General features: G+C 39.1%; 1 protein-coding gene across 2 annotated transcripts in view; it reads right to left on the bottom strand.

The window, feature by feature from the left end:
• The window catches only part of LOC149213269 (uncharacterized), a 287,782-nt gene that overhangs the window by 145,748 nt on the left and 114,631 nt on the right, over positions 1-27,403 (bottom strand). For both annotated transcript variants that reach the window (XM_089391971.1, XM_089391970.1), the window contains exons 8-10: positions 9,108-9,219; positions 3,401-3,505; positions 2,290-2,393 (exon numbers count right to left, since the gene is read on the bottom strand). In XM_089391971.1, coding sequence (XP_089248097.1) covers positions 2,290-2,393; positions 3,401-3,505; positions 9,108-9,219 — 321 coding nt within the window. The remainder of the gene's footprint in view (positions 1-2,289; positions 2,394-3,400; positions 3,506-9,107; positions 9,220-27,403) is intronic.

Raw genomic sequence — 27,403 nt, forward strand, 5'->3', positions numbered from 1 at the left:
TGATCTTGCCTTTGAAGGAGTTCTACCATACGATTCTGCCCTTGATCTTGAAGTCATGCTTGTACATTTTTCAAGTGTATACATTTACATAAATGACACAACCTATCACCTAGCCTATAGCTCATAATGAGAGCTACTAAAACAAATATTTTGATCATGAAGCCCATGATTCAAATAAACTAAAATTTGCTAGATACAAATTACATTATTTACAATGGCTTGTGTCATTATGAAGACCGAACCTAGTTACACTGTCTTCAACAAGCATCAGGAGGGTTTCTAGCGTGACAAGGATGTCAGTAGTTGGGTAGATCAGTTACCATCGTCTCAGTAACTGAGTTGTAGTGCAGCAGTAGCAACGGTAGTGCTATTGGCAACACGATGTAACATGAGGAGAGAGGGTTGCAGTGCAGATGCAGTGTTGGGAGAAAGGACCAGCAATAGCACAGATGCAGAGGAGCTGTCGTACAGATGTAGCAGTGGAAGTGGGAGAGCCATGGGCAGCAATACAAGATGCAGCAGTGCAGAGGATGTTGGGAAAGAAGGCCAAACATCAGCATAGATACCGGTGCTAAACAATCAAGGTGATGCTCAGTGGTGGAGTATTACTAGAGCACATTCCTCGCTAAGAGGGAGTGTTGATTTGGGGTAGCATCAGATGTGCTCTAGACATGAAAATTGGTGGAGAGGCTAAAGCACATGAGATCTCCAAGACCCAAAAATGGTTTGGGAAAATTCTAGCCAGTGAAGGAGATATTAAAATAATTAATATTTTTAATGGGTTCCTAAGTCTAAACTTAGGAAAATAAAAATATTAATGGGTATTAATATAAAACTGGGTTAGAAGATTTTGAAGGACATGGATCAAGCCAAATTTAATCTTAGTCGTTGACTAGAGATGTAATCTCAGTCATTGAAAACTCAACATAAAAAGCATCAGAGGAGGCTTGAGGGTCAGTTGGAGACACACCAAAGTGATCAGTGAGTTCGATTTTCTAGAGCAGGGTTTGCTAAGAGAAATCGAACCAGTGATCAGTTGCAACAAGGGGCAGTGAGTGCATAGCAAAGAGGCAAAGATAGTCTCGGAAGACCAACGCAGAGGCAGAGAGGCAGATGCAAAGCCAGAGGAAGCCATGCAGAGGCCAACAGTGACTGCGCAGAGGGCCAGAGGGTCTGCGTGAGTGACACAGAGGCTGCAGAAGTGACGCAAAGGGCTAGAGAGGTTGCGCAGAGGGCTGAGGCAGAGGCCAGGAGGGTTGACGTAGTGTCTCAGAGAGGCGTTGAAGAGGGTTTCGTGGAGCAGACTTTCAGAATATCTGCTTTCGAAGAGAGGTATTACTACCAAATTATTTTCTCCGTGGGGTGAGCCAATTTGGCACCCAGTTGTACTTAGAAAAGTTGAATCATAATTTAAACCCTCAGAACTACTGCACCGGTTTTCCCAAGTTGGGTTTTTCAGTGGACAATTGTCCAAAAATAACAGTGTCCCTTGTGTGTTTGTCTATTTCTTTCAGTTGTTGATCTGTAGATGGTTGAGACTGTATTGTGTTTATTTCAGTATTTATATGGTTAAATAACTTGTTCAGTAATTAACAAGTAGGAGAAATAAACCAAATAGTGCAGAAAAATTTCTAACGGGTTAGACTTGAAAATTTCAACATAAACAAGGTGTCATTTATCTAGTACATAACCATCCCATCGTCTAGACTCCACTAAAAGCTTGACAACTTTATTTTGCTGATACAAAGTTCGTATATCAAAGTTTTAAAGCAATTTTTTTCCAGAAACACAAAAAAATTTGCCTAGCCAATGATAATAGGACAGGATACTCTTATATGCTGCACCATTTAGACGATATTCAATGCCACTGATTTTGCATTCCTAACTTTATTCTAAATTTATTTACGGATACTCATATCCTCAAACACGTATTACATAAGCTGCAAGATATAAATACAAATTCAATAAGAAAGGAAAGGATTGATAGTGTCAATAATAAATGCAAACAATCACAGCCCATGGGGAGCAGTTCAATTGGTGATTGCCATGTTATAAGTATTATGTAAAGTTTAAACCATGAGATTCAAGGTTCAATTCCCCGTAAGTGAAGCCAACCAAAAAAAAAGCAAACAATGACAAGGAACTGAATCAAGACAAATGACATCTTTCACTGAGGTTTCCAACCTATCTCACATTTGAAGAATTTTGAAATAAAAGACTAGATAAATAAAACCATAGAAGAATCTGAAATAACTTAGAATTTAAAGGTAGAATAAGAAAAAGAAATACCGGTAGCAATGCATCATCAATGCAAGGAACATAAAAAGAGTTGGGATGTATGGCATTTTGTGAATCCCAATATGCACTGCAGAGTATCTTTCTGCATCCTACACCTGCCAGTGTGAAAACCAATGCAATGGTTACAAATGAAACTTCCTGTTATGGTGGACAGGTGAATCTATCTGAACGCTACTGTCCGCTACTGCTTTAAGTCTCTGCATAGTCACAACTGTGTTTGAACAATTAAAAAATGCAAAGTAAATATAAATAGTTTTAACACAACTATAATTAGTGCTAATTTTCACAAAGAATGGTTATCCAGTCTCTTATCTGTTAGTAGCTAACCCATTCACATCAGCAATAAACTTACACCATTCAATCAAGAATCACTTCATCAATCCAAGACAAGTCTCCTCATGAAAAAATATCCCTCCCAAGACATTTTGCTCCACCAAGATCACATTGTGTCCAAGAGAAAAGAACAAGAGAGCTAGTGTTCACTTATTAAGAGAGAGAGACAAGTGATGTGAAGTGGGATGACCCAAATGAAAGTGACTCCCCTCTATATACATGAGTGTAACCAAGTCACTTTTCATTGATATCATCAAATTTTGTATCGATCCTTTCAGATTAGTGGACAATGATGCAATCAATCCCTCCACTTCTACTTCAAGCATAGATGCAAATGCGATAATGCCAATGTCATCTTTGTTTCTTGCATTGGTCTTCAATGACCCTTCATCTTCCCTCAAAGGCACTTTGTACATATACTTGGGTCATATAGTTTACGTTTAGCCAGTTTTGAGTTTACCTCCCCCTCACTCTATTTTTAATGTTTAGTATGTTCAGATTGTTTTAGCAACTTTGTATTTAGCTACATCTTTAATCTCTGTGGTTCTTCTACGCTAGTTATTCTCTATTATGTTGGGGACAGAATTTGGAGTCCAATTGACCTACTCTGGTCATTCATGGAAATTAATATAGTTTATCTTTATGTAAATAAGAAGCAATAATCAGGAATTAACATGATATTTTTATAAATACATTGACAAAGTCAATCACAATGAAACAAGAGCAATACAAATTAGGCAACTCATTTTTTAAATGGTTAAATTATTACACTTTTGAGGAACATCTATATCAGTTCTTAGTGGCATCCACCCCCAGCACGATTGGCACTGCAAATGAGCAGTATTCTCATCACAATGAAAATGCCCACCTGAACCTGCAATAAGATATCACCAAATTACTTCAGAACACCAAGGCATAGCCAAATTCTACGAAGCAGATTATTCTTGTGAATTTAACTTTAATAACAATCAAAAAGACCTTATGGCCTCTTTGCAATCTCACACTTGCAAACAATAATACAGCAACCAATGAACAATCCAGATTAGAAATTGACCTATAATAATACTATCATGCTCAGCAACCTATGAACAATCCAGATTCAAAATAGACCTGTAAAAATGCTATCATGTTTGACTCAGACACTGAATTTTCATTTTTAGTCTGTATGGCAAGAAAACACATTTATTGCAAGTTAAGAATCAATCAAAGAACTTTTTGGGTTATATATCTGTGATGGTATTGTTGAACCTCGTATATCCACTCAGAACCAGCAGATTGAATCAGTATTCTTCAGAGTTTACATTCTTCTAGAAGTTTATGCCTAGATGGAAAGTTGGAAGATACTTTCATGGGAGCATCATGAGGACATCTTCCAAGGAAAATCATAGTTCACCATTCACTTTCCTTGAGAGAGAAAACAAACTAGTTTTCAGTGCTGATAGGAGGCATATCAGATTTATATGGAAGCGTGCCAGCACTGGTATTCATGTGTGATGAGGTATATTACTTCTGAAGCTATGTCCCAGTGACATACAAACAGTGGAGTGACATGCAGAACAGGCTTGTTTATCAAGCAAAGTCAAAAACCTAACCAAAGATCAACTGTGACATTGCTTGGAGGACAACAAGCTAGTATATGACTTAATGTTAAGCGCCTTTATCAAGAATAGATCACAGATAACTTATAATTCAGCTCTAGAAGAAGGTGCCCCCATTCTTTCTATTTTATGAGATTATACTACTCCCGTATGATTGCTAATTGACATGTGTAAAACACTTTTGAGACTGATTTAGAATTCACTAGGTTCTTTTCCTTGGCATTATTCTTAGCATGTGGAAGCACAACCTTTGGGCTGTTTTGCATAACAATAATGTTAGCCTCTTATAAGTTGTCATCATTATCCTTGATGAGGTGTTATTCTTATCTACAGATGAGTTGTCAATGTGTTCTAGATATAGAGGTGGTTACATCCATGTACTATATATCGATGCCATTGGATGAATATGTTTATGGGATGGCTTAAAGCCTTTTCCACCGTCTTACTTGTCATGTCTCATTGCATAATTTAACAAAAAGAAGTGTTGTCCTTTGTTGATTATTATCCGCATGTGGGTGATGTTTTGAGGAGTTATTATTAGCATGTATGGCACTGTCAAAGGTGCTAATTTTAGCATGAGATCAACATGCTTTTGTGATGGTTTTGGGTGTTTTTCATGTGGTCTACTCTTACCAGATGCAGGGATTTCTTTTGGAACAGTTACGGTGCTATTTTTGAGGGGAAATTTCAGCATGTTAGGTGCTGGTTTTAGACTAGTTGTGCATAAAGCTAGGCACCAATTTTGGACTGTCCATAGAGAAATTGCATCTGTTTTCCATTGGTGGAAAATTCCAAATTTAGCCTTCTAAAACAGAGTTTTTCATTGTAAAATAAACTCCAAGCTGTAATGTACTCTTCTAATTATTTGCCCAAGGGAGGACAAAGTAGCCTATCCAACCCCATAGGTTATAGTCATTTGTAAAAGGGGAAATCCATTATTCAATATTATTGGGGTAACATTAGGTAAATTGAGGTAATTGGAGAAAAAATTGTGAAAGAAATCAAATTTTCCACAAAATGAAGGGAAAATTGTTAGCCCCTCAAATTAAAGAGACCCCAAATGGAATCTACAAATAAGAGAAAGGAGAATCATTTTTATCATCATGGTTGTTCAATATTTATGTTTAGTGAGTTGAGGCTCTTGAAGGTTTTAAAACCCTTTTATTTCTGATTGGCTTTGGTGATGAAAGATTCCACCCTAGACAATCCCTCTCTCTATTACGTTCAGCATAATTTTCTGCGGCATCTTTCATCTGGCTTTGGCAAGCAAGGGAAGATTTCTGTTAATTATTTGGTTTGAGGAGCCACTTTGTAGCACCATGATATGTCTGAGGGAAATTCTAGGGCAGCAAAGTCCCCATCTGAGCAGCAGACAGCTCATTTTGAGGCACCAGAGTCTGTCTGGGGCAGTTTAGGGAAGCAAAGTCAGTCTACGCAGCAACAACCTTCTTTGTGGATACAGATTCATCCAAGTAAGAGATCTGAGACAGCAGCCTTCCTTCTAGTGCTCGTCTGTGGCAGCACATGACTTTGGAGGACAAATTGTGACAGCAGACCACCGTCTCTTGAAGCAAAGTTTCTGAGATCCAATGAGGGCTGTGAACCAAGATTCTAGGGCATTGGTTGAAGCAGCAGTTCTTCTGCTGAGGCCCTATTGGGACAGCAGCATCCTTCTGAAGATTGGGCAGTAAATCTGGGGTAGTGTAAGGATTAATTCCTCTGACGGCAAGGTGTTGTGGCACTCTTCAAGCAGTGAAAAACAATTTTGCGCTTAGCAGAGGTATAATATAAGTCTTCTTTGGCAACAAGGTAGTACCTCTAGGGTTTGTAAAAGACAAAGGTAGTATTTTTTTGCTTTTAAAGGTCTTTTGTAGATGAAGCACTCCTCACTTCTAAATCATTACTACTTGTGGAGAATCAAGATACATAACTCATTCTCTACTTTTACTCTACTAAAAACACCTCATTGGGGATATGATTTATGAATGACTTTGCAACTTCTACGTATTTTCATGGTTGGGGTTTATGGATGCACATGATTTCTTGAGTAGGTGGTCTCTCTATGTCTTGTGGATTTGTTTATAAATGATCATTTAGTGCAAAAGTACTTATCTACTGGAAAGAGTGCATTCTCTTCACACTGTTCTTGGATAAATCCTTCCTTTAAACCCTGAAAGGATTTGTAGTGGATAATCTTCCTTTGAATTTGTCTTGAAGTTTGTAAAAGTAATATGTGGATCTTTTAGGGTTAGTAGTGGACAACCTAAGTTATCACCCTCGATCTACTTACACTTTTTTAAGGGAGTCCTTAGTTGACCCCATACACCTTAGAAAATATAGTTGACGCTAGTCATAATCCATATCCACGAAATCAATTATGTAAAGTCACACATTCATGAATTCATGGAAACCATTGTCTCTTGTAGCAAAGAGACATATCGGGGATTTCAAAGGCATTCAAGCAATAGGAAAAACATTTTGCATCCTAGAGTAGGGCATTGCACCCTAAAGAGCACAGGGTAGCTTGGATTCATGTATGAAGGCTTGGAGTTGGCTCAAATTCACATAAGTTGCAACAATGTTCATCCAAGGGGAGTGGACATAATAGTGTACATGAATTAGGAGGATTGATGAAGCCTTTAGAGGCTTGTAGGTGGAGCACTGGACACACCTTGTGAAGTTCCCTCCTATTTGGAATCTTGCTTCTTGTAGTACCTCACATATGTGAGCCTACATGTGCTTATTGTAGGCTGCTTGTTAGGACAATTTCCAACATATGTATGGTTGACCCCCCTTACTTCTCATATATATAAGGAAGGCGAAAGTCTTCCACTAAATCATCATTCTAGTTCATTCTTGTGTTACAGTTGTGATTAAGAGGAACGTACTAGCTCTCTCATCTTCTTTTGTACTTTATCCATCTCTCTCTTGGCATCACTAGGATTTCTTATCTTCTTGGATCATCTTGAAGTCTAGGATTAGGGTTTCATCCCTTGGAGATTTGGGGATTAGGGTTTTGAAATAAAACCCTAGGTTGTACTTGGAGAAGAGAAGAGGTGATGTCTTTCCTTGAAGAAAATGCTTGAGTGATTCATGTTTGTTGAATCTCCTTGGTGTGACCTAGGGTTTTCTTCGTTTTCCCTAGCAAAGGTTTTGGAGAGCTAAAGGATTGTACTAGCCTTGTCATAAGGCTACAATATGTACACGAACTTCACCTTTTCCATGTTAATGAAGTTTTCAGCTGTCTAACACTTATGTAAATCACAGGTTTGATTTTCAGTGATCTGTATCCTTCATGGCTTGTACATTTCAACTACATATGTCATGCTCATTTGACATATGTTGAGGGTAATTGATTAACAGTGTAAATGAAGATAACGGCTGTTTTCTGCTGTATTTAGTATTTACAGCTATAAATAAGTGTTTTCAAATCTGATTTATGCATGATAAGATTACCCTAGAGGGCTAAAAGCTATCAGAACACTTAGGTATCCTTTCTCTTGGATTGCCTCAATGGTTAGGGTTGTTAAGTATGCCACTGCCACTGCTCTTTTGATTTTATTTCATAACAGCCCTAAGGCTAAAAATTCATAGGGTTAAGATCTGGAAAAACTTTAAGAAAAAGCCAAAATTCTCTTTTGCATTGAAACTCTTGAATGCAGAAATTTCACCAATTTTCATTCGAATTTTTATCCAATGAACTTTCCTTCGATTAGACAATTCATCATTCTTCATTACTCTATTCATTCATTTTGTTAATGAATCTTTTCCTTCAATTAGTCAATCCATCATTCTTCATTACTCTATTCATTGATTTCGTTGAATTTAGATCATATATATTCTCTATATGTTTTTCCATTTAATTTGATTATTAGGGTTAACATAAAACAAGAACTTACTAGCTTCAAAAAATGCAAATATGATAATCTCAACACTATTAGGTTTTCCTACAGTAATTGTGGTTTTCAAAAAAACCCTTAATGATTCACCTTGAACCTAACCACAATTTGTCTTACAGTGACCATTTGATTTATCGCAAAATCTCTTATTTGGATTAGATCTTTAACAGTTTTGGAATTCCTCCACTCTTGGATTATTGAGTTTTATGACTGGGCCTAGAAGTGCGACGAACTAATCTAGGAGGAAATGCTGCCCTCTTGATTGTGTTTTGGATCCATTTCTATCCACATAGAATCATCGACTACTGGAGAATATGCAAAAACTGAGCTAGGATTATTGAAGCCATAGTGCGTTATGAACCTTACAGTCCATTGATTATGCATCCATAAAAAAAAGGAATGAAGACCCATGAATGTAATCTCTGAAGGAAAAGAAAGTTTTCAGAGGAATTTCTAAAAATGCCAACTTTATAGCAATCAAATACTTGCAAAAGGTAGTTTCATTATATATTTTTGGGATTAAAATTCGTTGTTAGATAGACACCTAGCCCAAGGGGTAGCTCAATCGGTTGTTGCCAACATCCTAGCTATTTGATTAGTTTCATGCCATTAGGTGTCCAATTCGAATCTTCCTGGATGAGTTGCACAAGTATGTCTCAACAGATTCACCGGTGATGGCACCCATGAATGTGGGGAAATGTCCCTTGGCTTTCACCTCGAGCTTCTCCTTGGATTTATTAATAGAAAAAGAAAAAAGAGAATAAGAAGATAGCCTCTGTTACCCATGAAAGTTGATACAGGTAAGTAAACAAACAGCAGGTTACTAAATAAATCATCTATCATTATTTTGGGTTATTTATTGCTTTTCAGTGAGATAAAAACAAGAAATTACATTTCCCATTTGAAAAATCCAAACATTTAAAATGTAAAGAAAAAAAAAAGAATTGAGGAGGCAGTAGTGAGGTATGTGAAATAATACCCTGACACTGTAGACATTGAGGTTGGATCTCTTCATTTGAACTCTCGTCATTATTTACACTTCTTGAACTGAAGGTAGATTTTTGAGAGGCGATATTATTGCCTATTATCATCTAGAAACATATAGAGACTGAATTCAATTATTTTCCCCAAAGCACATCTTTACCAATGAAAGAAAAATTAACAAATATAACAATTTAAGTAGGATATCAAGCATAACTGCATATATGTGAATAAAACATAGAATAATAATTTGATCCATGAAGTACATTAGATAAACCCAGTAAGTGCATAATTCAAATATCCGAGGAAATTCTTAACATAAATTGTCAATAAATTCCTGTAAAACATTGAAAAACACAGCATAGAGACATCAGCTATCACTGGAAAGACAGCAAAGTTTTGTCATTGAAAACTTGTTGCCTAATAAATTTGACTAGGAAGTTCAATTCACTTGTATCCGGACCATAGTCTATTTCTCACATTTTAACATATCGCAGGGTTTAGATGGTCCTTTTATGGATATTGCCCTGTTATTTCCTTTTATCCTTCAAAGTAGATGCAAAATGATTTTTATAGACCATAAAAAGTAGCAGCAAAGCAATGAACTTGCGACAAGAAAAATCGAATTGCTTGGTTTCTCTTGGCTGTACATGTTTTACATATATCCTATGTTGTCTTCAAGATTCTTCGTATTAACCCCTAAATTTGCCCCTTACAAATTTGGAGGGTTAAGGACCAGCACATTTCATTAGTCTAGACATTAAGAGATAGATACAGATACAGGTTGTGTTGAATGGTGCTGTCATTGATGCCAACATCAGTGATTGAACATTCTTCATATTTGTCATCAATTCGAAGCTCCATTGCTCAAAGCCCCAGGAAAACCGCAAAAGCCCCACACATGTTGGACCGTTTGGGGATGAAGATCAAGACCATTGTCATTGGATTCTTTTCGTCATGCCAATCCCAATGGTACGTGTCACACCACGAGAACCCTCACGGATTGAGAGATATGCCCAATCAAAGATACTAACCCCATCTTGTGGTCAAAACCAATGTTGCACGAAGCGGGAACGAAACGGGGACGTTTTTTGGAAGCACAGACGCGGAAGCGTCATTTTCCAAAAATCTAGGAATCGAAGCGTCTGCAAAAGCATCTGCTATATATATATATATATATAGATATATATATATATATATATATATTATTTATTTTTTTTGCATTTATATTCAAAACTTGGGTCTGCTATATTTCGATTTTTTTATATTTTTTTTTGCTATATATATATATATATATATATATATATATATATGCATTTTTTTATAATTTTTTTCGGAAGCTTGACACTTTGTACGGCCGAAGCGCCGTCCAAAATGCGTTTCGGTGGTTCGGAAAAAAATGAAATGCGATTCGAAAAAACCAAAACGCATTTCGGGACACGCTTCCTGAAATTTCCACGAAGCGTGTTTATCAGCCCGAAACGCGTTTCAGACGGTGCTTCCCCCACGCATCTGTATGGATCAATGTTTTACGACTCCGACTCCGACTCCGACTCGGCCGAGGATCGACTCCGACTCCGACTCCAACTCGGTAATGACTCGGCCGGCTCGATTTCAATGACTCGGTCGTTGTAAAAAATACATTAAATATTTATTTTTTTTATAAAAAAACATAATTTTAAATATTTTAAACATAATTTTAAAGATTTTCATTCATGTTTCCAAACACACAGCATTATAATATAGATGGAAGACAACATATGATCAAAGTAGGCTCATGAACCAATCCATTATATCAAAATGGTACCCAATGGCAATACATAGTCAACTGTCATACATGATCAAAGACTCAAAACAAAATACAAATAACCAAGGAGGCTAGAAATGGCCTCTACAACAAAAGTAAACTGTGATGGTGACCAGACTCCAATACTAGTACTACTGGCTAATAGCTACTGCCAGAGGAGCCAAGATCATCTCGACCAATCTCTGGATCATCATCATCAGAGTCAGACAAGGGGCCCCATGGCTCCTCCTCATCATCATCGTCTCCAACTGCAACTGTAGAAGTGGTGCCAGTACCACTAGCAGGCTGTGCAGCAGATGCAAGCTGAGATAGAGTAGATATGCGGCTGCGCTTCTGTCGTGGCTGAGCAGAGGAAGCACCTACAACTGGAGTCCTACTCCTTGTTGGCTGTGAGACTGAGGCTGGTGGATTGGGATCTGCATTCAACTGAACAGGCTGAAGTGGATGTTCAAGTTCATCAAGATCCTCATCAGGATCAAACTCTGGTGGACGACTCTCCACTACCCAATCTGATGTTGGATCAATGTCTTCCAACACAATGGGATCTGAATCAGGTCTTTTGTTCAGCAATTGGTTCCGTCTGAGCCGAAGGTTGTATTGGACAAAAACTAGATCATTCAACCGTTTTTGCTCCAAACGGTTTCTCTTCTTTGTGTGAATCCTCTCAAAGACAGACCAATTGCGCTCACACCCAGATGCACTGCAAGTTTGACTCAAAATACGAATTGCAAACCTTTGCAATTGAGGGCACTGGCCACCAAAGGCCTCCCACCATTGTGCTGCAAAAAACATAGGTGTAATGAATTATGAGTTAGATGAAGGCTGAAGCTCAACAAAATTACAAATTATATCTAACTTTCAAATTATAAATGATTTAACAAACTTTAATAAAAAAAGTAAAACTGTAAAACCATTAAGAAATTGAAAATTGAAATTTTTGTTTACCTGGCTCATCTGTTGCTCTTGCAATCTTTGCTAGGTTCTTCCCAAAGGTACCTGTTGCATTGCTGAAGGATGTGACCTGTTGATGTATCTCCAGCTGATCAGACTCCGATGGGATCATGCGTTCAATGCAATCAACCAGTCCATCTCTGACCTCCCCCCTCAAAGCTCCTGACTCCTTAGCTTTATAATGATACCGTGGGTTCAAAAAATACCCAGCTGCATGTATAGGGCGATGGAGTTGATTGTTCCATCTTTCATCAATGATTGCCCAAATGGGCCCATACTTTGCCACTCTATCCTTGTATGCTGTCTTTATTTGCTCCTTTGCTTGATCCATAGCCTCATAAATGAAGCCCATAGCCAACCTTTCCCCATCCACCAACCGCAACACCTTAACTAGTGGCTCAGCAAGCTTCACAATCTCTGCTGCCTTTCTCCAAAAAGTTTCATCATGGACTTTCCTTTTCAATTCTTTGCCTTCTGGTTTGTTAGACCAATTGCTTTGATTCCATTCATCACTGGAAAACATCTTTTGCAAGTTTCTATGTTGGGAAAGCATAAATTGCAATGTCAAAAAATGTGTAGCAAATCTAGTGATGGCAGGCCTAATAATATCCTTGCCTCCAGTGTGTTTCCTCATGAGACTCAAAACCAGTGTATGATTGTAGATAAATTTTGTTATGCTTTTGGCATTATCTACAGTGTTTCTGACCCAATCTAATTTTCCAATATCCTCAAGCATGAGGTCTATGCAATGTGCAGCGCATGGGGTCCAAAAGATGGTCTTGTGTTTTTCCTCTAACAGTTTACCAGCAAGAACATAGTTAGAGGCATTGTCTGTGATGATTTGAACAACATTAGCCACCCCCACATCCTCAATAACCTCATCCAATAGCTGAAACAACAAGTGGCCATCTTTTACCTTATCATATGCATCAACTGATTTTAAAAACATGGTTCCCTGTGAGCAGAAGACAAGAAAGTTTATGATGGTACGGTTTCTTTGATCAGTCCATCCATCTGACATGATGGTACACCCTGTTCTTGCCCATGAGTCCCTGAACTCTTGCAAATACTCATTAATGGATTGAATTTCTTTCTGCAAACGAAACCCCCTTAGCTCTTGCATAGTAGGGCCTTTGAAGCCTTTTCCAGCAGCATGTATGGCATCAAACATAGGCTCATAATATGGTGAACGAGCAGCATTAAAGGGGATATCAGCATCATACCACCATCTAGCTATGTAGTCACAAGCAGTCTCCCTCAATTCTTTCTTCCAATGGTCATCTAAAGTGGGCTGAATTTGACCTTTACTAACTTCAGGACCATGTGCATCTGATGGAGAGGAGGGAGTGCAATAACTTTTGATAGTCACATCACCCTTTGTCAAATTCATTCTACCCTTTCCCTTATCTTGAACAGAACCAAACGAGGGAGGAACATAACGGAAAGGGTTGGATGCCTCAGTTTGAGGGATAGAGGAAGAACCCTCAAAATCATAGTGGGGGTTGGTAGCCATCATTCTTTGTATCTCCCTCTTCCTCCCAATTTCAGCCTGTATCTCTTTTTGCCTAGCCATATCTTCTTTAAATTTCTCAAAGCTGGCCAACAAATTCTTTCTAATCTCCTCAATTTCTGATGAGGGACATGCGGTAATTTGGCCTTTAATCCCTGCCAAGTGTTGTTTCAGCCTATTAATCCCCCCAGGACCTTCCTTAATTTTCCTATGGCAAAATTTGCAATGCATCTGACTATCAACCATTTCAACATATGCCCAAGCAGGATCTTTTGCTCTAGGTGCCATTTTTTGACTAGGAAAACAATCTGAAAATGAAAAAAAAAAAAAAATTGATTCAATGTTCATTTATTTGACAAAAAACACTCTCTAAGCTTTCTTGATATGCACCTAAAATTTACTAAGCAAAAACAGATTTATAGAGGTGGAAAAAAATACCTCCAGGCACAAACTGCCTCCTCAAGCTTGCTCCAAGAATCATCTCCTCAATGCTGCTCCAAATGGCTGCCCAAGAAGCTCCTCACTCCAGCTACAATGCTCCTCCAAGACTCCTCACTGCTGCTCCAAAACAAGCTCAAGAACTGCTCACTAATTCTCAAAGAAGACTCTCACTCAAATGCATAACACTGCTGTGAGTGAATGAGAGCATTTGGTTGTCTTAAATAGGGTTTGGGAGGGGGAAATGGACCCCAAAAGCATTTAACAAATTACAATTACCCTTTAGAATCCATTAACTGCATTTAACTTTTGCAAAAATCACATAAAAAGTGAAATTTTATTAGCTGTTACGCTGCCCAGCCATCCCTACTTTGACTCGGCCGAGTCATAACGGACCCGGCCGGGTTGACCGAGTCACATATGACTCGGTCGAGTCATTGGATGACTCGGCCGAGTCATATGTGACTCGGTCAACCGAGTCGGGTTTACAACCGTTTCATTGCCCAGGCAATCGACTCGGCTCGACTCGGCCGAGTTGGAGTCGATTCGGCCGTTTTGTAAAACAATGGTACGGATCGCGAATCAGGGTTTTGATCCGGGGGGGGGACATTTCCTGCAACACTAGTCAAAACCCCAAAGGGGTGATGATGTGGCATATATTTATTAGAGAGGTACTTTCTTGAAGTTTATTCTCCAAAGTTGCCTTGGTCTCAAATTAAAGGCTCCAATCAAAATTTAAAATTAAAATGAAACCATGGCACCAAATGAAATTAATTCTCCCTCCATTTCGACCAAGGTTTGGCTCCAAAATTCAAATTACCAAAAAAAAAAACGGCTTCCCCCCAAACCTTTTCAAGTCAAATTCCACGAGCCTCTACACCTCTATATATAGTGACCTAATAGCCCTCCCAAAGCGTATCACATGAATGATGATATATGTTTGTCTTATCTACGATTTGGAATTGTGACACCAAGCAAATGAGAGGTCGAAACTGAGGTTCTTTTGGGCTTAATTTTGTTTGTTCTTGATTATGGATCTAACGTTGCTCTGAAGTCACCATCAACAGTAGTGATCAAAGTTTTTAATTTCGTCTGAGCTTAACATTTATTTTTTTTGGAATGGGATTCGTTGGGCACAACTATTTACACATGCATAGATCTTGGGAAACACCTTTTCGTGATTTTTGCTAAGGCACTACGTTTGTTTTGAGGCTTGTTCCACACTCATCGAGAGTATCACTGGCATTGGGTGAAGAATTAAAAAAGAAGGAAACATAAAGAAGAATTGGGTTGGTATACATGAAGCTTAAGGTTATTTGTATTTTGACAATCTTCCTCGCTAGGTGTATGTAATGTACAATAAAGCCTAACATTGATACTTATCTCTGTGGTGGATATATATGCTGTTGATTTCTTATATTTTACATTGAAACATTGAGGTATATCACTGTGATCTCTGGAAACTTGCAGTGCGCATTGGTTGGATGAATTTGTCGGCAGTCTAGTCAAACTATAATAGTTTGATGAAGGTTGACTCTCAAGCATGACGCAGGCGCTTGGTTGGCATGTATTGACACTGAACACTTGCAAATATACATTGTGGTTGACAGGTTTCGTTAGAATTCTTTACATGTGAACATGTGCAACCATCATCGGAGGCCTGGTCATTGAATTATATTTGATTCGACCTTGAATCAATCTCTATGCTCTCTAGGAGGTGGTTCATCTATTCGTAGATGTGCCTTAGGTCAAATAAAGCCACCAAGGTTGTGCACAGTGCAATCTACCAAACAAAGATGCCTATAACGCATTGGTATTCCATTAGAGATGCGATCAATATCTGAGGAAGGCTTCTATTGTTGCAGAGCGATGGCTACATTGCAGGCCTACTTATGAAAGTGTTGTCATATCTACCTAGGGCAGCGTACTACTCATACTGGATGACAGTGTACTAGAATGCTAGAAAGTATAATGTTGTTGAATTTTGGTTCTACTAAATTGGACAGTTTGGTCTAATTGATGAACAGAAGCAATTATATTCCTTCAGTAAGATAGTCGCTGACATATGTTGAAAAACCAATAATCTAAGTTGTTATTTGGTATAGTAACTTCATGCTAGGATTTGCTATGAAATATACATGAACTGTAACAGATATGAAACAGGGTTGAGGATAGAGACTACAGTCATTGTGACAATATCAATAATGATCTAGCATTTTGCAAACAAATGACGTTGTTGCAGGAGCTATATAACAGAAGATATGTTTGACAGAGCCACATATGAGATAGGGTTCTTACTTCAAAGATCGATGTTGATAAAATTGATTGAGATGTCAACACTTGTATTGCAGAAATATAGATGATGCTATGAGGATTGGGATGATGCTATTGTGAAAATTCCTACACTAGAATCCTATTGCAACAACTAGTATTATTTCTCCTAATTGTTAATTAATTTAACAATTTATCTGCTACGGAAAATATCGAAATAAACACACTGCAACCTTCACAAATAAAATATTCCAGAACAATAATGCATTGGAAACTGAGAAATGCTAGCACACACACATAAAATATGAGACAATTATTTTTGGACAAATGTCCCCGGAAAAACCCAACTTGGGAAAACCGATGCAGCAATGAGGGTTTTTATTATTATGCAGCAGTGAAATCTGAGTACAATCTAGATAACTGAAACTGGAAATCCACAGCAAGAAAATCTGGGCAAAATTATTGAAGGGAATTTACCCTTCTTCCATAAGCAATCCCGACACAACTTGCCTACAGAAAACTCGACCTCCTGAAGCTTTTGCGTTGAACTGTGCAGTCACTATGACATCTAGCCTCTGACTGGTTTCCAATGAAGTCGTTCTGCCTTCTATCACTGAGAAATTCATCTCTCCAGCCCTGTGGAACATCTGCGTAGTCTCTGGATCTGAGAATGATTTTCTCTCCAGCAAATCGAATTGCCCTCTCTAAAGTTACTGCATAGAGCTCTGCACTGCCTCTCTGGGATAACTCGACTCTTTTGCTGCTGCCTCTCAGGATCTTGAAAACTTCCTTTGGATCACTGTCCCTGCCCCTCACTCACTGCTTCAATCTCTGGCTCTCTCCGACAACTGACTGCCGCTACTTTGGAAATCGATCTGCCAATAAATCGAACTGCTCAAGTGTCCTCTCCATCACCACATCGAACTCCTCTTATAATCCTTTGTTGGAGCACCAACGACTTAGATTAAAACATAATCAATGGCTAAGATCATCTCTGGATCGATCCATGTGAGTTTCTAGATGATTCTCGCCTTGACTTAATTAATACTGATTAATTAACCATATTCCCTAAGTTTAGACTTAGGAAATATTTAAAAATTGGTCAATAATCTAATTAAGCCATTTCTAGGCATAATTTCCAGAAATGATTTCTGAGTTTTGGAGATCTCATATATTCTAGCCTATCCACCAAATTTCGTCGAGTGACAAACATTCGATGCTACAAAAACTAACACTCCCTCTTAGCGAGGAATGTGTTCTAGTGCTGCACTCCCTGCCGGAACACTCTATCTCTGCATCCTCTCTTGTCACGCTACTGATGTCTAACCGTACTACCCACCAACCACTACACAACTCTGATATACGTTGCATATGTTCTGCTGCTGACACTGCCATACTGCTGCCAACACTGCATCTGCACTGCAACTTCCTCTCATATGTTGTTGCTGCAACTGCAACATCTGCATTTGGAAAGCATCCAAAATACTAAATTAACTCTGATTGTCTCCCAAGTCTCTAACTGCCACTAGCATCTGCACTGTGCCAACTGCACTACTGCGAACTCTGCACTGCACTCCCCAGCATCTGACTACTACTAGTTTCTGTAACTGTCACTCGGTCTCTGACTGCATCAACTATCACTGATCCATCCTGCTACTGAATATTGTGGGCCCCTATAGCCAGCTAATGATCCATGAGGTGGACTCCTCAAGGATCCTGCCCAACTGTAGCACTCTGGGGCTACAACACCAAGTCACCCCACCTCACTCTTGGTGGTATATCGGTAAATATAGCAAAGTCTTCCTCCAGCCTGGAGGAAATCCTATCGATCTCTATTCAAGTTGCCTACTGATCCTACTTCTCCTCCTTGTCCTTCTTCCAGAGAGGACACTGGGTATTGTAGTGATCGAGCTCACCACACCTGAATTACTTGACCTTTTACATGTCCTTCTTCTTCTTTCTCTACTCCCCCTGTCCTTGACTGGGACCCTTTGATGCGAGGGCCACATTCTCCTACTCCTTCACTATCTTCGATCCGTTGCTGCTACCACTGATGGAGCTCTTTAATAAAGCTCATCTCAACTCCTCCAGCTGCAAATTGGCCCACATTCTATCCCAGTCTAGTAGCCTATCTCTGTCCAATATGCTTTGAAAAAAACTTGCCAATCCTCTAAGACGCTATTGAGGGTAGATATGGAGTAGCATCGATGTGCTCTAAGCGTCAAATTTTGCAAGGAAGCTTGGGCACAGGTATTCCAAAGAACCCAAAAAGCGTTTTGGGAAGTTCCACCCAAAAGTGATTTTATTAAAATAATCAATATTTTTAATGGGGTTCCTAAGTCTAAACTTAGGAAAATTAAAATATTAATGGGTATTAATCTATTCAGGGGTGAATCTTCTAGAAAAATCCATGGGATCAAGCCAAAACGTTCTGAGCCTTTGATTAAGATGTAATCTATGTCGTTGGTTATCCAATAGGAAGATATAAGAAAGGGCTTGAGCGTCATTTGGAAAACACAGAGAAATAGAGAATAATCGATTTTCTGATGTGAGAATTTCTCAAAAGGAAAAATTGATTAAGGATATCTCTTGCATTTGAGGGGCAAGAATAGCAGCTTCCGGAGAGAGATTCTCAGTCGGAGATACATCAACAAAGAGACGCAGCAAATGATCCAGAAGCCTTGACACAGAGGTTGACGCAGGGCCAGAAGGGCCATGTGGAAGTGACGCAGAGGCAAAGAGAGAAAGTAGAAAATCAGAGCAGAGGGCCAATTTCAGCAGTCGGAAGTCAAGGTGTGAAACCGGGAGGCTGAGAGCAGTGACTCTGGGCTACTGATCGATTCCCCAATTGGGTGACATAGTGCCTCGAAGGGTTGACGTAGGGAAAGCGTAGAGGTAGTGCAGAGATAGCGCAGTGCCTGCCAGGGTCACTTCATCCAGCAGCTGGATCAACCTAGATTTCTCAATGATTGTGTGAGATAAAACTCACAAAGCTTTTGTTAGTATTACCCTCTGTAACTGAATAACCCTGTGAGGCACTCAGTAATGTATTTAGATTTTGGTACTGCTTAATAATAATAAACCCTCAAAGTTGATGCACCGGTTTTCCCATATTGGGTTTTTCTGGGGACTTTTGTCCAAAAATGACTGGGTCCTATATGTTTCTATTTTCCTTGCGCAATTTCTATGTTTTAGAATCATATTTAATTTGGTGTAAGGCTGCTGCAATAATTTACTTCGATATTTCATGTAGAAATCTGAAATAAGGTGTAACATAATTTACAATCTAGGAGAAGTAGATTCAGCTAGTTGCAGTAGGATTCATGAGATTGTTAGATCTAGGAATTTTTACATGGTATCAGAGTTGTTGATGTAAAATAGGAAGAGAAAATCTAGCATTGAAACAAGGGCCAACTTGTTGTAGCAAGCAGCAGTTCGAATCCCTGAGGGATAGCGCAGTTCTAGACAGGAAGTCTATATTTTCGTGGATGTCTCTGTCTGAGTGGGCCGACAGAGAGGTAAGACTGTAGGATCAAGAATTTGTCGAGGCAGAGGGAGCTACGCAGAGCTAGAGGGACGCAGTTTTCTGCAAGCTGGGTGTGGGCAAAAAAGTCGTCAGAAGGAATAAATAGATCGCATAGTGAGGGAATACTTCCTCAGTGATTTATTGCCGAGGAAATCAGTGTTTCTCATTTGTTGGGCAGCAAAGGAGTGTGAAAATTCCTGAAACTAACAAATTAGAAACCCCTATTGCAATTACTGGTTTACAAACTACTACTTGTTCTTTACATTAACAAGTTATTTAATTGCATAAACATCAAAGTAAACACTATTGCAACCTTCACAAATTTACAGATCATGCACTGAAATACACTGAGACAATAACACAAGGGACACCGTTATTTTTGGACAATTGTCCCCAGAAAAACCCAATTCGGGAAAACCGATGCAGCATATAGGGGTTTGTATTATTAAGCATATAGGGGTGCCAGAAATGGCTCACCCAACAGAGAATATCCTTGCCAGTAGTACCTCTATCCGGAGACAAATATTCCGGCAAATCAGCAAACAGATGATCAAACCCCAGAGCGACTCTGACTGTTCCTTATGCTAGACAGCGGAAACTGCTCCAAGCACTACTTTGGAACTGCGTCACTCCTCCAGGAGCTACGTCACCCTACACCAGCTTAGAATCTATTGATCTGCTCCTAGTCTGCCCCACAGAATCTCCCCAGTGCTGCCTCTGAGGCCCAGCGTCAGCCTCTACATCTCACTGCGTCAACCCTCTGCGTCCTTTGCATCAGCTTTATGGCCTCTGTGTCAACCCTTCTGGGGCCTGCGTTGTCTGTCTCGGAATTGCGCTGCCTCTCTGCTATGTATTCTTCAGCCTCGGATGAAAATCCCTTGCTGAACTACCCCTCACTACAACTCTGATCACTAACTCAATTTTCTCAGCAAACCTCGCCCCAAAGAATCAAATTCTTTGATCACTTGGTGTATCTCCAACTGACCCTCAAGCCTCCTCTTATAATTTTCCAATTGAGGAATCAACGGCCAAGATTAAGTCTTGTTGTCGCACAAAGTGTCTAAGCACCGCGACAACACTCAGAGTAAGGGTTGTCACTCTAATCCTTACTCCGTTTAAACACTCTCCTAGACAAGTCAAGCGGGGTAGTCCCTAAGGTTAATGGATGAGGATTTTAAGGATGAACAACTTGATGAATTTAAAGCAAGTCTCGGTCAATTGAGATAGATAGATTAAAATAAGACACAATCACAAGATAAAAATGACTACAGACCAGTGCCTTTAATTTGAATTAACCAAAGACTAAATAATAACAAGTCACCCAGAGCAATTTATAATGTAGCAAAGCGACGATCATGAACAATTAATTGTAAAATGCCCAAAACTTTAGCATGCAGGATAATCTAGCAAAATAATCTTTCTCTAACAGTCAATATGATTTTTTAAACATTTATCACACCTTGACAATAGAGAAATCACAAAAAATTAAGATTTTGCACTTAACACCAAAAACACCAAGGAACTTTAAATTAGTATTTTAATTATTCCTTAGGCAATTGCTTTAATGTGAAAAATGAAGAAGTGAAACAAATCAAAGGGTTAATAAAATAAATTTTTAATGGGCCATAGGCCACATTAAAAATATTTAATGTGAAAGTGCAAATCGTTTAATTTATTTCATTCTTAATTCTCAAATTTTAAATTTTTTTAGATTTTTTTTAATTTTTAGATATTTTTAGAGTTTTTTATGTTTCTTAAAGCTTTTTTAAATGTAAATAAAAAACAAAATCAAAATCATAAAAAAAGAAATTGAAAAAATGTAAAACAAAATAAAATCAAATCAAAAATAAAAATAAAATCGAAACTTTAAACTAAAATGGATTCAAATAAAAAAAAAATGAAATCGGATTATTAAGAAAAAGAACTAACATAAACCCTAATAAAACCCTAAAAGCGAATACAAAACAAATGAAAAAAAGAATCGAAGTGTTTGTTTTGTTTGCAGTGCAGGTTGGAGCTCGACGGCGGCAGCGAAGAGGAGTAAGAATGTGAATCATGGGAAGGCAAGGAGCTTGCAGGTGAGTTCGATGGCGACGGATAGAGTTTGCAGGCAGAGCAGCGAGGTTTGTTTTGCAGGGATGATACAAGCCACAGGGATGACTGCAGGGAGGTTCAGGAATGGAGTTCGAAGGAGCAATGGGAGCACAGCGAAGGCAAGGTTTATGGTGGCGCAAAGAGGGACGAGCCTACGGGTAGGCAGGAGGGAGCTCACATGAGTAGGTTGCAGTAGATGAAGGCAACTCACAGCGACGACCGAGAAGAGGAGGTTTGCAGGCCGACGAGAATGGAGGTTTAAGAAGAATGTAGAGGAGGTCGCGGATTTGAGGTCGAAGAGATGAAGAGGATGAGGGTTTGAGGAGAGACGGAGGTAAAAAACACACGCAGACAAGGGTAAAAAGAAACACGAAATTCTACAGAAAAACCCAAAACACAAACAGTAAAAAAAAATTGAAATTTTCCAGAGGGAAAAATGCAACAGACAGAAAGGAAAATGGTAGCCCAATAAAACCCTTTAAAAATTTCCCAAAAATTTCTGATTAAGTTGATATATTCTGCTTCAGATTTATTAGTGAAATCTTTGTAAAATTATTTCCAAATTTAAAAAAATAAATTAATTAATTAATTAATTAAACCCCTGAACCACAAAAAAGCTGGATAATATCCCTGCAAAAACTGATTTTGAGGCCAGATCTTACCCTCAAAGGCCTAGACCTGGCTTCAAATCAAACTTCACCTTTAGATCTGCAACCTATACGTGAAAACAAAAATACCTAGAACCCAGATATACAAAAATAAATAAAAACCCAGAAACCCAAGTCAAAAAACCCCAAAAATTTTACAGATATATCAATTTTCCACATAAAAATTAAAATTTTAAATTTTAAAGAAGAAGTTTATATCACACATAAAATCTTATGATAAGCCCGGAGCTAATTTGGCTAGGCTCTTCAGAAAACACAAATCGGAGTTGGCTAGTCCAACTGAAAACTTCCCATAATGCCCGAGGATCTAAAAATCAAGATTTTCCTGCAAAATTCAATCCAACCATCAAAATAGATCGAGAAAATGATAATAAAATTCAAATAATAGATATGCATGCCATTACATTCAAAATTTAAATTATCACTTAAATCCCAGCGACTAAGCAAGATACATGTACTCAAATCACTCTTCAGAAGCTGTCATCAATGGCTAAAAAAATATGCATGAAAACAACACATCTTACAAACATTTCCATGAAGAGTAACACCAGCGAAATTTAACCCCAAAGTCTTTCTTTATTATCCATAAAAATTTTACACAAGCTTTTTGGTTAGCACATGACTCAAAGATTGGATGGATCAACTGACAAATGACCTCCTATTTAAAGATAAATCCTCCAACGGCTAGTTCGAGTGATCCTTGTTAAAGCAATCTCAGTCGTTGATGAAGATTAAAATTTCTTTTAATTTCATCCATCAAAATATTTAAAATATTTGGGGAAATTCGCATTTTTCAATTAAATGCATTTTAATTAACTCAAATTAGAATTTTGAGTTAATTTTCCCAAAATTTTGACTTTGACTTAACCCCAGAGATCAAAGGTTTAAAATTTGTCAAAATAATTGTGAAAAATCTATTACTGCAACAACTAATTTATTTTTCCTACTTATTTCCCAATAAGTTATTTATGAAAATCTTTCAGTAAACATTAAAATAAATTATGCTGCAAATATCACATCATAATACAGAAACAAACACATGCACAAGAACACATCGACACAAATATTTTGGACAATCAATCCCTGGAAAAACTCAATGTGGGAAAACCGGTGTAGCAAGGGAAGATTTTATTATTCAGCAATTCTTCAATATAACTAGGTGCCAAACTGGCTTACCCAACAGAGAGAAAATTCTTTAGCACTTCTCCCAGTCTCAGCATCAGCCTGGCTAACCTCTGCGTAGCTCCCAGACCCTCTGTGTCAGCCCCTGACTCCCTATGTCAGCACTGGGCCTCTCTACATCACCCACACAGGCCCTCAAGTGACTGCGTAGTCTGCAGCCTCTGCATCTGCCTCTCCAACCTCTGCAATGTTCCCCTGGTGTTGTTCCCAACTCTCTGTTCCGTACTTGTTGCCTCCTACTGCTCTCGAGACCACTAGTCCGAATTTCTTAGCTAACCCCGCTCCAGAAATCAAACTGATTGGTCTCCCTCAGTGTGTTCTCCAACTAGCCCTCAAGCATCTTCTTATACTTTTCCTGTTGGTCCTTAAACGGCCGAGATTAAATCTTAATCAACGGATAAGATTAGATTTGGCTTGATCCATGACTTTTGGAACCCTCTAACCCAGTTTTATATTAATACCCATTAATATTTAATTTTTGCTAAGTTTAGACTTAGGAACTCCATTGAAAATATTAATTATTTTAATATCTCCCAAACTGGTTAGAATCTTCCCAAACCATTTTTGGGTCTTGGAGATCTCATTTGCTTTAGCCTCTCCACCAATTTTCAAGGCTAGAGCACATCCGATGCTACCCTAAATCAATACTCCCTCTTAGCGAAGACTATGCTCTAGTAATACTCCCTGCCCATCATCCTCTGCATTGTTGCATCCTGTACTGCTGCCCATGGCTCTATCACTGCCACTGCTACATCTGTATTGCGGCTCCCTCTACATTTGTGTTGTTGCTGGTCCATCTTCCCAACATTGCATCTGCACTGCAAATTCCTTCTCATCATGTTGCATCATGCTACTGCTGACTACTACTGCACTACAACATCATACCCATTTCTGCTACTGAAATGGATTCTTTATTATCCCCATCTTCTCCCTGAAATAATCAAACTTGGTTCTTCCAAGGGCCTTGGTGAGGATGTCTGCCACTTGTTCTCCTATAGGAGTGTAACTCAACTGTACAGCTCCTCATTGGACACAGTGTTTGACAAAGTGACATCGGATATCAATATGCTTTGACCGATCGTGAAACATTGGATTCTAAGAGAGCTTGATGCAACTCTGATTATCACACAAGATCCTGGTCACCTCCATCTTTCTTCTAAATAGGTTCACAAGTAGTTTTCTAAGCCATATGGCCTTGCACGAAGTTGTCCTTGTGGCCATATATTCTGCCTCTGTTGAGCTCAGAGTCATGGATTTATGTTTCCTACTGCACCAGGAGGTCATTCCTGATCCAATGATGAAACAATACCCGGAGGTACTTTTCCGATCCACTGAACTTCCTGCCCAATCTGCATCAGTAAATCCACTCAATCTGATATCCTTACTCCTGGTGTACAAGAGTCCATAATTGACTGTTCCCTGTAAATATCTGAGAACATGTTTGGCTGCTACCCAGTGCGCCCTCTTCGGCTCCACCATGAACTAACTGAGGGTGTTGACAGCGTAGCAAATGCCTGGCCTAGTATTGACCAAATACATTAGGGACCCTATGAGCTGCCTGTATAAGGTGGGATCAACATCCTTGTCTTCTAATGCATCAATCTTCTTCCAGTTGGTGATCATTGGAGTAGCCACAGTCCTCCATCTTGAATCTCTTCCGGATTTCTGTAGCATATCTCCCTTGCCCAAAGAAGATCTCCCCCTTTTGCTGCCAAACTTCCAAACCCAAGAAATAATGCATTCGTCCCAAATCCTTCATGTCGAATTTTGTGGCTAGATTCTTCTTATAGTCCCCGATGAGCCCAAATGATCCTGTCAGGAAGAGATCATCCACATATAATACTAAGATTAGAGGCTCATTCTCTAGAACCAGATAGTAGAGATTTGGATTTGCGTTCCTCTTGACAAATCCCATTTTCTGCAAGTAACCATCGATTCGACCATACCATGCCCTAGGTGCCTGTTTCAGCCCATACAAGGCTTTCTTCGATCTGCATACATGAGACTTCTTCTCATGTGTCTCAAATCACTCGGGTTGTTCAATGGATACCTCTTCTTCTATCACTCCATTCAGAAATGTTGTTTTGATATCTATCTGATGAATCTTCCACCCCATTTGTGCTGCAAGAGATATCACGGTTCTAATAGATGCATACCTGGCTACCGAGGCAAAGGTCTCTTCGTAGTCAATTCCTTCCTTCTGAGCATACCCCTTATTCACAAACCTGGCTTTGTATTTCTCAACGCTGCCGTCTGCAGCGTATTTGATCTTGTAGATCCATCTTGCTCCTACCACTGATCTGTCTTGAGGCCTTGGCACTACCTCCCAGACATCGTTTACCATTATGGAGTTGTACTACTCTACCATCGCATCCAGCCAAACCTGATGTTGAGCTACCTCCTGAAAGTTGGCAAGCTCCCCATCTTGAGCTACTAATGCCTGATATCGATCTGACTATTTTCGCTCCCTCTTATTATTCCTTAGCACACCAATGAAGTCATCTACATCTCGCAGAATCTGACGAAGTTCCCTGCTCGTTCTTCCTTTGCTAGCAGGGGCTTCTGTTAGCTCCTCCTCATCCTGTGATTCTTCTTGACCCAAGGAAGAATTCTTTTCTTCCATTGATTGAAGAGGTTTGATCAACGATTCCTCTTTTAACTGCTCCTCAGAAGGCATTTCTCGAGATTTTCTGAAAGCCTTGTCCTCCATGAACTTTACATCTCGTTGAACTACTACCTTCCTGCTCCCTGGAAGATAGATTTTGAATGCTTTAGCGTTCTCACTACATCCCACTAAATATCATTTCTCTGCAATTTGATCTAGCCTCTTCCTCTTTTCTTCGTGTGTGCGGCAATATGCTAAGCTCCCAAATATCTGAAATGACTGGCTTCAGGCGTCTTCCCTGTCAAGAGTTTCTCCGGAATAATCTTGCCCAATGCCCGATGAGAAGTTCTATTATGAACATAGACCATTGTGTTGCATGCTTCTGCCCACAAGAATTTTGGCATATCCTGATCATACATCATGGCCCTAGCTGCTTCTACAATAGTCTTGTTCTTTCTTTCTGCTACTCCATTCTGCTCCGAATTGTAAGGAGTTGTCCACTCTCTTCTGATGCCCTCCTTAGCGCAAAAATCAGTGAAGTCCCTATCGACATACTCTCCACCATTATCTAAGCGCAAAACATTTATTTTCTTCCCAGTCAAATTCTCCACCAAAACATTGAACTCTTTGAATCGACAAAAAACCTCGTCCTTGGTTTTCAGAAAATAAATCCAAGTTTTTCTTTTGTGATCATCAATGAAGGTAAGGAAGTACTCGGCACCACTAAGAGCTTTAGTGAACATGGGTATGCAGATATCTGAATGTATCAATCTTAGTACACTCTTGGCCCTGTTTTTACTTCTAGGAAATGATGCTTTGGCGTCCTAGAGCACATCCTCTGCATACATCATCTTGTTTCGTACTGTGATCCGGAACTCCTGTTAAGTGCTCCTGAGAATTCTCAAAGCCCCATGGTGCAAATGTCCCATTCTTCTGTGCCATAATTCTTTCAAATCCTTGTCTCCATGGCTGCGTATTAGTGCCATTGGTGATTCTAGTTGTAGTTTGTACAGCCTGTTACTTTTGATCCCGATCTGCACTTTCTTTTTCTAGCTCGGGTGTTTGACGTATACTTTCTCCTTGATGAAGAAAACGTCATAGCCTTGGCTTTGAAGTTGCGACATGGAAAGTAAGTTCATCCCCAATTCTGGTACATGCAGCACATTGGTAGCACGAAACCGCTCTCCCGTTTCTGTTTGAAAACTATGGTACCCCTCCCTACTGGAGTATATTTTGCCTTGT

Source organism: Pinus tabuliformis, chromosome 1_1 (genome assembly GCF_031772625.1).
Source record: "Pinus tabuliformis cultivar Carrire ecotype Pingquan chromosome 1_1, CPIR1, whole genome shotgun sequence".
Classification (NCBI taxonomy): domain Eukaryota; kingdom Viridiplantae; phylum Streptophyta; class Pinopsida; order Pinales; family Pinaceae; genus Pinus; species Pinus tabuliformis.